Source organism: Erpetoichthys calabaricus, chromosome 7 (assembly GCF_900747795.2).
Source record: "Erpetoichthys calabaricus chromosome 7, fErpCal1.3, whole genome shotgun sequence".
In the NCBI taxonomy this organism is placed as follows: domain Eukaryota; kingdom Metazoa; phylum Chordata; class Cladistia; order Polypteriformes; family Polypteridae; genus Erpetoichthys; species Erpetoichthys calabaricus.
The window spans coordinates 107713089-107729711 of NC_041400.2; the positions used below are offsets into that span (position 1 = coordinate 107713089).

The 16623-nt window shown below is 36.1% G+C and overlaps 1 protein-coding gene across 3 annotated transcripts in view; it reads right to left on the minus strand.

Moving 5' to 3' along the window:
- prdm6 (PR domain containing 6) overlaps positions 1-14876 on the minus strand; it is a 122424-nt gene extending 107548 nt beyond the window's left edge. For all 3 annotated transcript variants that reach the window (XM_028805245.2, XM_028805244.2, XM_051929975.1), the window contains exons 1-3: positions 14775-14876; positions 13772-14288; positions 9457-9764 (exon numbers count right to left, since the gene is read on the minus strand). In XM_028805245.2, the coding sequence (XP_028661078.1) occupies positions 9457-9764; positions 13772-14288; positions 14775-14786 (837 nt within the window). In that variant the 5' untranslated portion in view covers positions 14787-14876. The remainder of the gene's footprint in view (positions 1-9456; positions 9765-13771; positions 14289-14774) is intronic.
- Between the last annotated feature and the right edge of the window lie 1747 nt (positions 14877-16623).

Below are 16623 nucleotides of genomic sequence, written 5' to 3' on the forward strand. Positions count from 1 at the left end.
AGTTAGTTGAATTAGTGACACTAAACTGCCACTGGTGTGTATTCGGTGTGTCGCTGTGTGTGTTTGTTCACCCTGTGATAGAGTGGTACCCTGTGCAGGGTGTGTTACTGACTTGTGCCCTGTGTTAGCTGGGATAGGCTTCAGCCCCACAGAAATCCTAGTCTATATTAAGTGAGCTAGAAAATGACATAACCTTTACATGGCCCATGCAAATAACTTGAATATTTTAAGCATTGTAAATAAAAGAACAGATCCAGCTCTTCAATGTGTCTGTACATGGGGGAGCATTTACTGAGTTGCGCAAGTGTTTATACTTACCTGGGCATGCTGTTGCTCCTAGCATGTGTTTCACCTGAGATCTGAAGTGAGCCGATACACTGTATTGGCACTTTACTGTTTCTGCTTTGCGAACTGGAGAGTAACGGCACATTGCAGTCCAACATCCAATAGGACACCAGTTAGCAGTATATGTACTTTATATAAGCAATATCAACAATCTAATGGGGAGATCCATACCCCTAACTCCAAGCCCCATCAAATTTGTATGTATTTCAAAGTTGAAGCTGACAAATTAGGGAGTATTGCATGCACCCAAGGAGGCAACTTGCTAAGCATTTCTTTGAGCTTCACGGAACTTTTGTCGTTCCACTTTGGCATTTATTTGCATGAAGTGGCAGGCCAATTTCTCTGCATGATTCCTTCTCAGCGCTCATTAAAAAAAATGCTGTGCCTAAAAACAGATCACTCACTACAAAATTAGCAACAATTAATGGCAAATGACAAAACACAGGTTGGCTCATTTTCTTTTTTTCCACGGTGTCACTAAATTTCAATCAAATCAGTCAAAGCATCTTTGAGATTTCTTAATTATAAGGGGATTTTTACCCCTAAATATTCATATATTGAAATGTCCTTTCTTGGCAGATAACTTGTATCCTAGATGTACCATCCAGCCAAATTTCAGTTTTTTAACTAAAAAAAGTGTATGTGTGGATGATTGAGTGAGTGAATCAGTCAGACAGTCAACTTTGCAATAGATAGATAGATAGATAGATAGATAGATAGATAGATAGATAGATAGATAGATAGATAGATAGATAGATAGATAGATAGATAGATAGATAGATAGATAGATAGATAGATAGATAGATAGATGTGTCAATTTATAGTTCCTCCTTAAAAGCTATTCCTGCAGCCATATTCTTTAGCAATTCAATTAGTGAACAAGCAGTTGGAGTCTGTTTTGGAAGTTGGGAATACATTCAAAGGGGAATGCTTGTAATACACTACTGAAGTAAATTGAACTGACATTAAACTGTTCTCTCTGGATTAGAATGGCTCAACCCAGAAGGGACAAAGTGCTAAATGATTTTTACAAAAAAGTGTTGAGAGGAGTAAGGAAAAATTGCTGGAAATACGCTTAAGATCATTAGCTGGGGGCAAGAGTTGCCAAATACCAAAACCAAAATCATAATGAAAAAAATGACACCACCTAAGGTCCTAAATAATGATTGATTTGAGATTAACTAACAAATCTTAAATGTGTGGTCCATATTTTATTTTTCATTAAATCAAAGACTTGGATGCTGTGAGCATATATGCTGCGTAGTATAAAGGAATTAACGTCATAATGTGCATCAGAGCAGCACATGACCACAAACAGCCATAGCTATGGTAAATGAAATGGCAACTCCGGTGATAAAACAACACAAAATAGTGTTAAATGCCTCTGAATAAAATTACATCAAATAAATAAAACAACTATTAAAATAAAATTATTAGAGAGATGTCTACCAAGTTATGAAAAATGCAGACATCCATAAACAGAGAGTGATGATAATGAAAGATGAATTAGCATAAATACACTTATTTCTATTGAACAACATTGAAGAATGGTGTCAGTGTCAACTCATTTGTGAGACACAATGTGCATGGTGGCCATTCTAGACATCTCTGCCCATGGTGCAATACAAATGACAGAATGTTTATGTCATTATTATCAGAGAATATGCAATATTATTTAACTCCTTTTGTTCTCAATACTTCTGGTACGCACTAATTTTTGGATACTGATAATATCCTATAGGTGGATTTCTTGATGTTTTGGTTGATAAATTTACTGACTTCTAAAATCAACTCACTTGCTTCAGTTATTTGTAAACCAGAAACAGCAAAGCACTCCTTTCTTTCCTGCGCTAATTTGCTGCATAAAAATGCACTGTTAAAATGTTAAGAATGAAATGTATTGTCTGATTAATGACATAAAGATGGGGAAAGTACACTAAACACCGAGCAACAAAACATTTTGCAGCAATTAGCTGATACCTTGATCAGTAAACCACTGGATGCACTTTATGGCTCAGCTTCTGGAGCAAAGCTCTCTTAAAAATGTGGCGACATTCGATTGAATGGTGGCGTGGGAAGACAGATGTGACCAACATATAAAATTCAACAAAATGCTTTCTTGCCTTGGTGTTTATTTTTTCTATTACTGGTGCTGAGAGATCGGTGCTCTTAGTCAAAACCTTCAGCGATTGATTCTAGCCGATGGTGTTCTGTCAGTGGTTTACTTACTGCTCAATCTCACTAACCTGACATTTATGGTGTACTGATTGGCCTCTGTCAGGGATGGTGGTTGTAAATTTACTTTGAAAAGCTTTGTGTTAACAGCCCCTGACCAGACTCTGAGGAGAGTATGTACAGGCTGCCTGACAATCGCTTGACCCCGTGCCCTTATTACAGTGAGTAAATCAGACTTTGAGGTATTAGACTAGAGCCTGAGGCCTACGTGGAAAGAAGTGACATGAATAAAGGTCAACCTCTGTCACACACGTGTAACAATTTGGATAATGGAATTCTGTAACTTATCTAATGAAACCCTTAAAAGTGGTGTACAGCCGTTGCTTAGGAGGAGCTATCCACGCCTGCCATGTACACCCACAGCGAGGCAAATTGGGACTGACTGAAATGTGAATGACATTTTAAAAGTGTTGAGCTTACTTATTATTTAATTGCCATTTATGCAGATGTGTGAAACAAGAGAAAAAAATATTGCTAAATTATAGAAGATAATTCTTTTTTATAGCTCAATTTATTTCATGTCCCACACATCAAGATATTATGAACATTACTTGTTCAAATAAAATCAATGAAAATAATTCAGCTGTGATGGCTTAATGAATTTGGAAACTTTATAATTAAGGTCTATGCCTCTTTGGATTGAGTCAGAAACCTCATTCATTTCAGAAATCAATTTGGCTCTGATCTTATGCAAAATAAAATTAACTACTAAAATAAAAAAAAAATACTTATATCCATAGCATATACTCAGTATTGCAAATATTTCTGTCTTATTCCCATCGATAAGCAGTAATAGTATTAAGCAGATAATTTTGCTCCTTCCCAGGATGGTCTTACAATGCAGCTTATGTTCCATTAAGTCTAACTTTTTGTTTTCAGATTTAAACTTTGAGATTTTATATTATTAACAGTTTATCAGAAAGATCACAGCAAAAGTGCATTTTGAACAAGTCGTTTATAGTGGCACGTTTATTGTTTTCCAAATATGTATCTATAAAATAATTTCCTGTGATGCATCGGAATTAAGTGTATCATAAAAAACAATGGACAACTATACTCATTTTCATATCTTCTTAATGCGTTCACATTCAAGGACATCGATATTCTTATAACTACATGTCTCAAAATAAAGCATACTTTTGTCTATATGTTTTACATATACGCTGAACATAATATATATATATATATATATATATATATATATATATATAGTATATATAAAAATATATACACACATAGACACACACATGCACATATACTTAAATCTCTTGCGCACATAATCCATATTATAATCAACACTTAAATGTCCTCCTTTTGTTAAAATGCACACCATGGGAATGCATTGTTTCATTATAACATAATAACTTCATTATTCTGAAGGTATCAATATTTGATATGAAAAACACTTTAGTGGCAAATAATTCACTCATGCTGGCAAATTTCATAAACTGATTATACAAATTAGTAATATACAGTATATATTTAGGTACACTAACTTTAAATAGAATGACCTGAATTCAATGGTGAGTTATGTTTGTCACCTCAGAATTTTAGAGCAGCAAATTTACCTGAATGAAAATAGAAAGACACACTGTCCTGGCTGTACACTTAGCATGTGCAACAGACACCTTTGAGTCAATCTACAAGGCAATATTGCTATTTAAACTTTGCTGTGAACTGATTAACATTTAACTTGTCTGCGATCTTTTATTTTTCTCTTGCCCGGCAAAGGAATATTCTATAGTTGATTCCTCCAATGCACCTAATACTGCTGGAAAAGGCTCTGATGCCCCACTGTCCATATTGAGAGTAAGTGGGTTCTGAAAAGTGATGGATTCATAGTTTTTGAATTAGATCCTACATAAAAAGTTATTTATATATATATATATATATATATATATATATATATATATATATATATATATATATATAAAATCTTTTTTGCCTCTCCCTATGCCCTACACAGGACATGAGCTCTTTATTTCAGGTATGCAGTACACAAACTTATAAACTTGTGTACTATCCAATGTAGCACAAGTATATATTCTGCTTATGATAATTTCAATAGAATGACTGTGGTTGATGATAGGGTTGAAAACTGTATGCATTTATCAATTTAATTTTGTACTGAATAGTACATTATATATATATATATATATATATATGTATACTTATGTATACTATACTATATATAATATAATTAATGTGTAAAAAAAAAAAAAAATATATATATATATATATATACATACACATATACATATACATATATCCATCCATCCATCCATTATCCAAATTACAGGGTCACGGGGGTCTGCTGGAGCCAATCCCAGCCAACACAGGGCGCAAGGCAGCATATATATATATATATATATATATATATATATATATATATATATATATATATATATATATATACATACATACATACATACATATACAGTATATGTATGTATTCCACCTTCAAGAAAACTGCATGTGGGCACCAATGTTTGCACATTGCAACTTATTTCACAAAGACTGCAAAATGTAAGCATGTATCTGAATCCAGTGTCCAGAACATGTAATGGAGAAAAATGTCGTTTCCATATAAAGTACAATTATTTCTATCTTGAGCAGGAATGTGGAAGTCATAACCTAGTAGTAGATAGTGGGAGTATGAGCGCCCTCTAGAGACGATATTTACTATGACAGCTGTCATCCTCCAAGTTCCAAAACAAAAGCTGTTTCTCTTTCTGCTGAGAAAGATTGTCAAAGCAGGTTTGGAAAAGTACTAGAAATCTGTTTGTTACTTTATTATTAGCAAAGATATTGAGATGTTGTGACCATAACATTAATTGCAATTCGCATAGGTATAAGCTGGTGCCTTACTTAAACTTACATACACATTTTAACCATCAAGTTACCAAGATGTGCTGAGTAAGGTTTAACATATATCAAAAAAGAAAATAAATAACCAGAGAATCAACACGTTCTCCTGTTTTACTATATTAAACCAATTCATGAAAGAAAGACATATTTTTCCCATATAAGCATCTAAAGAGTGCTTAAAAAGTAATTATTTGCGAATGGATGTCAAAGGTTGAACTTTTCACTTGCTGATTCCCGAGACATTCCTGATTCAAAGTAAGCAAAAAAATCGTCTATGTTTTCCTTCGAATTGTCTGAAAGATAGGTACACTTGCAGTCGAATTTGAAATACCAGCATATTTATTAACTATAACCGCTTGACCTATAAATAAATATCACTGTGTAATCTCCCATCATATGAAAACAAGTTCTGTATAGGACTGTAAAGTGTTATGGATAAAAAAGCTTACTGGGCACAGCACAGAGAGACTGTTGGGACATCTTTCTGAAGTTCAGCAGGTTTTAACGCAATTTAAGATTATTAGATAAGTTCGCCTCAAGTAGTCGTCGGGAGCTTAACCCGTCAACGCTGGGTACAAGGCAGCAACGGACACAATTTAGCTGTACAAAATCAGAACAGATGAAAACAATACAAAGATCATTAAGATGTATTTTATGGCTCGTTAAATACTGACGGTAACTAAGATATAATAATATAAAGGGACGTAGTTTAGTCAGCGTAATACGATAACACTTGAATGATATGATACGCTAATACCAATGATCCTGTCAATGAATGAATAACGGTTTATATATTTACAGGAGCTGCCTTAATCCAATAGTTACAATATGTTTGTCAGCAATTAGTAAACACTTTGAATTGATTTAGAAATAGGTTAAGATGATACGATGGATTACCCACCACACTAGAAGACTGACACTCAAAACAAACTGTAATGCTGTTAAAATAATTGGCTTGATACTAAACAACTGCCATAGATAGATAGATAGATAGATAGATAGATAGATAGATAGATAGATAGATAGATAGATAGATAGATAGATAGATAGATAGATAGATAGATAGATTCCGCACTCTTTTTCTCAGATATGTAAAACGTGTGCGTGTGTGAGTGTGTGAGTGTGTGAATGCAGACTGATAATGTAGCAATAAATAAAGTTGTGCCCGTTCTTTAATTTTTCCTGCCATTGTTTCATCCACTGCAGCAGCATCACGCGCCGGCAGGATTCTGTCCTGGATGAGACACACTCACTTATTCACACTAATTCAGTTAACAGCTTAGTTTGCACATCCTTGGAATGTGAAAAGAACACGGAATACCCCGAGAAAACCGACATGAAACCGGAAAACACGCCAATTCTGTACAAATAGTGACACAGTTGGAATTTTAACCTAAGATTCTTGAGCTTTAAAGAAACAATGTTAACGACTGGCCCATAATTCTGTCATTTATTTATGTATTTGCTTTCGTGTGTCTTTTTGCTTATATCTTAAAGACATAACTTTTCTTGATATACTTTTCTGTGATATACAGGATAGGGTTTAAAAGTTTATAAAAGTAATACTAGTTTAAGTTTTCAAAAATTTCGTCAATGACTAGGAACATTTATGAATTGCTTCATAAGAAAATACAGTATTGTTTGACATAATTTCATAAAAGATTCATAAACATGTGAATAAGCTGCAATAAAATCATCAACATTACTTATCCGTGATTAGAACTCAGACTTTTCTGTAAGCAGGCCGAGAGTCCTCATCAGTTTGAGATAGTAATATATAAATATGAATGAGATAGTGAGTAGAGAAATTGATAAGACACAGGGCATTTTCCAAGAAAACTTCTAGGTTGGGAAGAACAACGCGGAATAACAAGCAATGATTTTACAATTATCTTTAATATCAGTCTTATTAATTTCACGAGAGGCCTTTTACGTTTATAACAATGAAAATAATAGATAGATAGATAGATAGATAGATAGATAGATAGATAGATAGATAGATAGATAGATAGATAGATAGATAGATAGATAGATAGATAGATAGATAGGAGTATAAGAAATATAATTAAGAAGTTAACATTCTCAGCAACGTCACCTTTAATAAAAGAAAACTTGCTTTAGAATCAGTGTCAGCGCTAATCTCATCGCCTTTCTGTTCAGAGACCCTCATATTCCATTATTTACACTTTCTAGTTGCACATTTTATTCCCACTGAATTTTGATTAATACCGTACGCATTCCTTTAGTCTAGTCTTATTACACTCTGATGTTAAGCAGAAAACGCAGAAATCTCCCAAAGCAAGATTAATTTGTCCCTCGAGATCGAGTTCATTAATTACAAAGATAATATTTTCATGTTTGCTATATCTGCCTGTGAAAGTGAACTTTTTTGTCTAAATCTTTATTAGCAGACACGTTAATGGGTGAATTATCAACATGTCATTAATGGCACTTAATTGCTGAGAAAGTTTCTGTTTTCTTTAGCGGAGCACTACATGATGATTGCTCCCATTACTTCAGTCTGAAAATTACCATGATTTTTTTTTCTGTGTTTTGCTTTTGTTGGAGAGCTGATTTTTCTACTGCCAAAAGGCAAGCGTCTCGCCCGCTCGCACTCTCGTTTTCTCTGATGTTTCTCAAACACAAAGCTTTGCTGCCTTCAACTTGCTTTCTTTCACAATAAACCCTGGTATCTGAGGGTAAATGGGGCATGAAATAACTTAAATGACTAATTATGTGAGTTTCTGAGTCAGTGAACCAATGCTAAACATGTCATCTCAATGCAGCCTCATGCCAAACCAAAAGAAATATTATCGCCTCTGGCACGGGCACTTTATCTTTTCCCATGAACGCCTACAGGTGTCAGATGGCACGGCATCGTGCACGCTTCCAGACGTTTTACCATCAAAAGCATTACTCGTATCCATCAGGAAAAATTATAAGAAACAAAGAACATTCGGGTCCAAGAACATCTTGACAGAGAATGAATGCAGTTCCCACATGCAGAGATGCATCCGATAATGAGGAAAGCTTTAGTAGAATTCATATTATTGCATCAATGTTGGTACTCACAAATATGATCATTCTTGCTTTTGAAGAACCCGACAATTGTAATCTATTTCCGTTATCTTTCTTGTAGATTTGTTGTTTATTTAACTGTCATCATGATGGTCAGTGAATCGGTTGTATTGCAAGGCAATTCTGATACTTTGCAGTAACTGAAAATTAATTTCACTGTGTGTTTCATCATACAAAAAACAAACCGAGAATGTTTTAACTTTTTTAAGCTTGTCACTTGTCACGCCAACATCATCATCAGACGTTTTTTTTCCTGCTTTATACGGGATTTATAAGACATTGACAGGCCATTACAGATGTCTTTTTGTTTGGCATTCGGACTGAATTAGAACCAGATGTTTTCTTTCTTTCTTTCTTTCTCTTTCTTTCTTTCTTATCTAACAAAACAATTATGGTGTCATATTATTAATTAGTCGATTCTGGTTGATGCGGAATTTGACCATTTAGAAAACATTGTTACATACATTGTAGTGCTATGACAAACTCTTTAAAATCTCTTCTGTGTAATCAGTCTTAATCAAACTATTTAAGAAAGTGCACTTCACAAGGATAATAAACAGACTGAACTATCATTTCTAAAAGAAAAGTGTTATTGGCAACCAAAAACAATTCAATACCTTAGATATACATATGTACTGTGACGTAAAGCTATTTTCTGATTCGCTTAATACCAACGGCGCTATAATAATAATTTGTGAAGATTACACCTTATCACTGCTTCGTGGATCGTTGGACTGAACACCATTTTGACTTACTGATGTATCCAACTCGTATCTAGGGGACCCTTTATTCATTCTTGAATTTGAATTGATAATTATAGGCATTCAAATATAGATTCAAAGGTATATGCTGATTGAGAGTTGTTAAATTCACTTCCATTGCTGCTCTTCGGCTCGACTTTACGGACTTAAAGAAATCCTAGAGCCCTACCTCCCAAAGGTGTCGCGTATTCCTTGCTGTCCCAGAAATCGCCTTGTCCAGCAGCAACGGGGCTCCTTGGAACGGTCCGATCCAGGTGCCTTGGGGTATCCTCTGGGCTGCGCATATGCCATAGCCGAGTCCGGGTACTGTACTCGTGCACAGGCACACCTCCCTGGGTAGGTCCCTTAACCACTCCGGGATCTCGGGGGGCGCGACGGACGCCGCTGAGCTGCTGGTTCCCACCAGACGCCGAAGCGAGTGCAGGGGGCCGTGCATTGGACATTCTCCATTGCGGTTATCCGCGCACATGTCACAACCTGGGAGGAGAGGGCAGAGTAGAAATGAGGAAGGTTAGTGTTTAGTGTAAATATTGGACTACGTTGTTTCATGTATCTTGTATCCCTCCTATAACAAGGGCATGTTCAAAAAGTTGCGGAAAATACACTATGTAAAACACATTTAACCATAAACTAGTTAATCAATTGTAAAAGCAATTCTTTAGTATATTAATTGCAAATATACCCATTTTCTAAACAAGCAGTACAATCATTATAGTATTTCTAAATTTAATTCTCATTCATTGCTATGACTTGTCTGATCAATATTTTTTAAAGCTTTGAAAGTTATTCCTTCACAAGATTCAGGAAGCTATATTAAAGAAAATCACTTTTTTAAAGATACTGGTAGCAATAGTTGAAAATTCACCTTAAGTAAAGTAACAAAGTAATATTTCAAATAACATTTTTTTTCTCATCACCTAGCTTAAATGCCGTTAGATCACCATAATAAACTGCATGAGCAAATATCAACGACTATCATTACAACGTTTTTCCTTGTTTATTGTTGTTACGATTGCTTTTAATGTTCTGAATTTGGTTCTTGGAAACACGTAAAATCAAAATGAATAAAATAGATCAATTAATACTGTAGAAAACAAGACCTGCATCTAAAATACATGTCTGTTGATTTATAACATGAGAACAACACAAAATTACTTCATGTTTATGACTCCTTTAATGAAATAAAAGCAGGTAGCAAGTTACGGTCGCCTACTAAAAAACAAAACTAATATTTAACAAAGCTATAGATTTTGAGAGCCCTTTTTTAATTGTTAAAGTGGCCTTGGTTATAGAGTTGCCTCAGCAATATTTTTCCTACCTATAGTTTGGTGATTATTATTTTTAAAGTAAATTAAATATCCTTGTGGTACATATTTTGCTATTTAAAAGCATTATTATTATTATGATAATAATAATAATTATTATTATTATTGAGTGCAGTTTATGTATGGATTAAGAGATTGAAACTGAACACAGTTTCAGACAGGGAAATATTTACACTGAAAGCAAAAACCTTGGGCTTCACTGCAGTAATATCTACCGAGTAATACATTATCCTGTCGATACCATTTTACTGTAAAACAAAGCAAAATCTATAGGCTATTGTTAATTTAAAGTAAGTGGGATAAATTATTTGAGAATAATGGTTTAATGATTCAAGTTGGACAGGCGGAACAGTTTTAGCTCCATGCTCGCGATAGATAGATAGATAGATAGATAGATAGATAGATAGATAGATAGATAGATAGATAGATAGATAGATAGATAGATAGATAGATAGATAGATTTTAAATTCTTATTGCTTCGTTGATCATACGACAGCCCTTCAATTCCATCTGAGTGGCGTCAACCTTCCAAAAGAAAAAAAAAACTGGAAATCCTTCAAGTGCACAGTACATGACAGCTTGGATGCACTCGTGCACCCAAACTCTGCTGGTTATTTGTATGCGGTACTTCTATAGCATATCCATTCTGACCGTTCAACGATCTAGGCATCTACTTGGGATATTACATTTTGATCAAGTGCAACTTCCTACTGGGCCTCATCAGACAACATCACTAAAACGGTAGCTCATTTTACACTGCAAGGATCAAACAGAAGGACGGCGGTCGCCCGAGGTCAGAAGACACAGCGTCATGCAAAGTAAAGGAGAATATTAAGGTGCTTGTACTATAAACTGCATTTGACGCTGCGGTGCTCTCTAGCATTCAAACAGACAGTTCGGCTGTGGTATAAATGAAGCAGATTTGCTTGAAATATGAATAAGAGAGCACGGCCTGTAGATAAAGCAGTCCCCTGTCCCCTGGAGACCTCCATATACCGCGAAGAGATGATGAATAGAGGCCGCTGGAGAAGATCGATCCGCGATTCGCACTCACTCCACTCTCTTCTACAAAACTATACGGCAATTAATTGTGGCTTGTCCCCTCATCCTTCATCTCCTTGTGGCATATATCGATGGAGATTACTGCTGATGGACCATTTTATCACCTTAAATAAACAGTCACCACCTTTTCAAATCCCGATTTAATATATATGCTTTCGTTGCATCCAACGTTTTGAATCAGAGCCAGAAATCGCAGTTTAGACAAATAAACGGGTTCGGGTGAAAATAAAAAGTTGCACCAGTTAAAGTTTATAAGAGCTTCCTTAACATAGTTTTAGCTTCAGTTTAAAGTCAGTAAGCTCGTTAAGGAAGTGTTTAAGTGGCATCACTCTCTCTGAACAAAAAACCTAATAGTTATTTCAGCTAGATAGATAGATAGATAGATAGATAGATAGATAGATAGATAGATAGATAGATAGATAGATAGATAGATAGATAGATAGATAGATAGATAGATAGATAGATAGATAGATAGATAGATAGATAAGAGTCAGTGGGAGACGCATAAAATCGTGTACATGTGTACCAAGTATTCAGACCAAGTCTGATAGGCTGTTCCTGAAGCATTCTTTAAGAAAAATTCGCTGAAGACATTTATACTGTTGGCTCATTCAGCTCGCTACATTGTATTTGAACGCGAATCTCATCGTTTAATGAAGCCAAACGTACAAATAGCAGGACCGGAGCGAAGGTGTCATATTTATTTCTGAGACGTTCTGTTCAGCTCTACGGTTCACTAACATCAAAGTATATGCCATGCAGGTTAGACGATAATCATCCAAAACACATCAGGAATCTAAGCAATGTTTTAAAATCCTACAATATGCACATTAAACATAACGTATAAGCGCTGTAGTGTTTTATTTGTAGTAGTGCTCTTACTTTCAAAACTTGAAAAAGAAAATGAAAAAGTTAATGGATTTTCTCCAGACCAGGTTTTAACAATTATTGACACATTTTAAAAAGATTTGCCAAAATTCTAGACATGTAGTACTTGCATATTTCAACATCTAAACAAGTACTAGAGCTTTACTTTATGCACTCCTAAATTTTACAGCACTTTTGTTTGGAAACAGTCAAAAGCAACTGGCACAGCTAAACTACAGATGATTCTTTTTTTTACCTAAAACACAATTTATCCTTTCCTCCATGTTTGTTGTAACAGTTTTCGTTACTTGCTAAACGCGTAAGAAACTTCGCTAACTACAGTAGTTCACATTTTCGCAGGTTTTCCAGCATCATTCACAGTGTAATATCACTTGGAAGAAGTTAGCTACATAATTACATTTTACAGTGATGCTCAGAGCAAAAAAATAACACTAAGATGTGACTTGTGTGACTTTTCAGCTTTCTAAAAGTAAAAGTTTTAAATTATAAGTAAAGTAGCATTTTGAAAAAAGCTCATATGATAACAGAACAAGTGAAAATAGTTATAAAAAGTAAACTATAATTAAAATTCAAACTTAGATTAATTCTGACAAGCCGCTGTCTTTATTATAGCGCCCTTTACACGATACTGGCTCAGAGCACTGCAAATAATGAACGCCTAGATACATCGACATGCATAACAACAGAAAAAGCTATTAAACAAAAAGATGGATATATAGTATATATTCATCCTACATCTTTAGAACTGAAATGAAAAAAAAACACTAATTTCTATTAAGGACACAATAACGACTGTAAAATGTTATTTAAAGTCTATCAAAAAGAGAATCTTGTGGCCCATGTGCATGAACTGTGTACACAGTTATCGTTTAATATATGAGCGTTTGTCTTCTAACTTGCCCTACGTTTAGGACACAAATGCAACAAATCAAAGTGAATGTATGTCAGTAGATCAAGTTACATAAAAGAATAAGATAAAGATTTTGCACAGGGAAGGTTGCGCTTCTTTGTGGATTTATGATAGTAGATATCCAGTGCCAGCAATATTTTCCATCTGCAACTATTTAGTCTGGGAAAAGAAAATAAAAAAAAATGTTGTACTGCTTTCATTGTCTAAGGGGAGGACGAACAATTTAGGCCCAGAGAGGATGTGCAATTCGGTGCTTCCGTTATCCCAGCGAATGATAAAGGTACAGAGTTTATACATACGATTATTGGGATCGCTGGTGTGATTGTTCAGTGGGATTATCTCCATTCTCTGCTGCCCATAAAGGTAATAATCTAACTCCTCCGATGTAAACTTAAACCTTGGCGCTCTGTCATTTTTGCACTGGGATGATGAACAAAGCTCTTTGCTTTGGTTGCCGAGTGCTGCTGTGCTGATGATGTCGGTGCACTGCGCGTGTCCAAAAAGTGCAATCTGGGGCACATTGAGTTGAGCTAACCCAGCTAACGAAGAAGAGGAGGAGGAAGTGGAGGAGGCTGACGAGGAAGACGAGGACGGGGTAGAAGCCGACGAGGAGGAGTTCGACGAGATGGAAGTGGGGCGCTGACGAAGACTTTCCACCGGGAGATCCGCTCTGTCCGCCGGGTGCAGCGGGTTCAGGCTGGCGCTCTTCAGCTGACTTTGAGGAAAAAGCTGCTGCCAGTGCTGGATATAGGCTGGGTCCACCTTCAGGAAAGCAGAGGCGCTGGGATCGCCGGGTTTCAGCATCTCCAAGTGCGTCTAAATCACAAAAAGACCAACATGAGAACTTTTTTTTTTACTCATTCTTGTGCGATCCGGCAAATCTGACAGGCATTTATAACATACTCAGCACAGCGAGTAATTCCGAAAGATTATTAAACCACAAGTCACTACAACTCAAGTAGCATTCTGTCTCTGTTATCTTTCATGCAGGCTGCTCAGTAAAACAGAGATGGGTGCGTACTGACCAATAATAACAGGTAAGACCAGAACACAATGTGCGCTGTCGTGAGACGCGACAACTTGCCAAACTATTTGTAACTCGTCAGAAAGAATTTAGCAAAAAAGCTACACGAAAACTGCAAAACAAGTAATGCATCTTCTGGCTGTTGATAAAAATATTTTGCTCCAGAGTATAAGTAAAAATATATTTTGGGTGATGAGCGTCTGTATGGCCTCTTGAGTGCTAAGTAAACCGCAGGCTGTCTTACATTAAGCATCTCGTGCTAAAAAAAAAATACTTACCCAGTTTATCATCGAAGTAGCTTTGCCTCGGCAAGTGTATTCCACACCATTAAACCATAATCTCCCTGTTTATAGGACATGAGAGGTGTTCTCCAGCCAAGCTCCAAGTCAAAGTGTATAGTATCTGAGTGCCGCTCCCCCCCTTCCCGCTTGCCCTCTGGCTTGTGAGAGGACACGTGGGTTTTACGACAGCACAAAACACAAGGGATGGGGGAGTTAACACTGGATCAAAAATACAACCTAACATCTGTCTCTGCCAATACTATTCTTGGTGTTTGGGTTATTAAAAAGATCTCTCGGCATTTAAAGGGACGTCTGGCGAGAGACAGACAGACAGCGAGCTAGCTAGCAATCTAGATAGATAGATAGATAGATAGATAGATAGATAGATAGATAGATAGATAGATAGATAGATAGGGTTGATTGGTGTCCAAACTGTACATTATAAAAGGCACTATACGAAATGAAGATTGTTTTACGAATCGATACGAGAATATACCCGATTTCATCATTCCATGTCCGTACAAACAAATCATTGAAAGGCAAATACAAACCAAACCCGCAGCCTTGGGATTTAATTTAATGGCCGAACAGCGAGAGAGATGAAAGGGTTCGGTACTTACATTGAAAGAGTCCTATTAGACTTCACATTTGCAGATGCTCTAATGTTGATCATTGGTAATAAATTCCTTATTTGCTTTTCAGAACAGTTCGTCCAAATTTAACGAGTTAATGTTGTCTCACATCTACCAGCCATTGAACTTTTTTTTAAGAATCAAGATTTTCTAGTTTCTTGTTGCAGCGTATATTTGATATTTTTCCAGTTTAAACAATCAAAACCGAATTTATATGAGCGATAACTGACTTCATCGCATTGTTATTTGAGTCGCTTATCCAGAGTCTGCAGTTTCCCATCCATTCTTTCAGTCTGCGAAACTTAGTGTTGTTTGGATTGTGTCTGCATCTAAATGTGGAGGGCATTTTTGTACGATTCTGGACACAGTTGTGCTAAAAATGTTTTGACTGGCGTGTTTTTGACAAGGTCATCCGTCATTTGCTCAGGAGATTGATAATACGAGTTGAAAGACGAATGCATGGCTAGAGAAGGAATTTTATTACGACAGTCCGTGTTAAACAACTATGCTATGTATATACACTTTGTCTGCCACATGTACTGTACGGACTGTAGATGTGTGTTCCCAGATATCTGCTTGAACCCTCAAGGCAGAAGCCAGCTCTGGACTGGAGGCCAGCGTATTCTTGCATGCAGATTCACACGCAAACTAGCGCCTTTTAATGAATCCGATGGTTTCGAGGATTTAGGACCGAACTAACACGGACAACAACACTCACGGGAGCACTGCGGTGACCCACGTCTCCACAAAACCAATGGCGATCAGAAACGAACCCGAGGTAGTCCTGCTAAAGTGAATCCATAGTTAGTGTCTACTTCATAGTGTCATCACACCTTGCAGTCGTATCAGTCACTGCGTGTTGTCTTGTATTGCACGTGCTTCTACTTTTGTGTACCGACTCCGTTTAATGTAACGATGCCTTCGCTATTACTCGTAAATATGATAACCATTATAAACACAATGTTTCCATATCCTGGATTAGAAATTACAGAAGAGTTTATGACAGTGATGGTCATCTCTCACATTCTGGGTTGCTCTTAAGTGACCACGCTTGATACGCGAGCAGAATTACAGTCCTGGTTAATTTATCTTATAAGGGTAGCTAAACTCTCGGATGTTCTTTTAAGCGATCCTCCTTAGTATCGTATAGATGCACGTTTTATTACTTATCTATGCCAATATTAGGGTGTTTCTTTCTATACTGTTGGTGTATT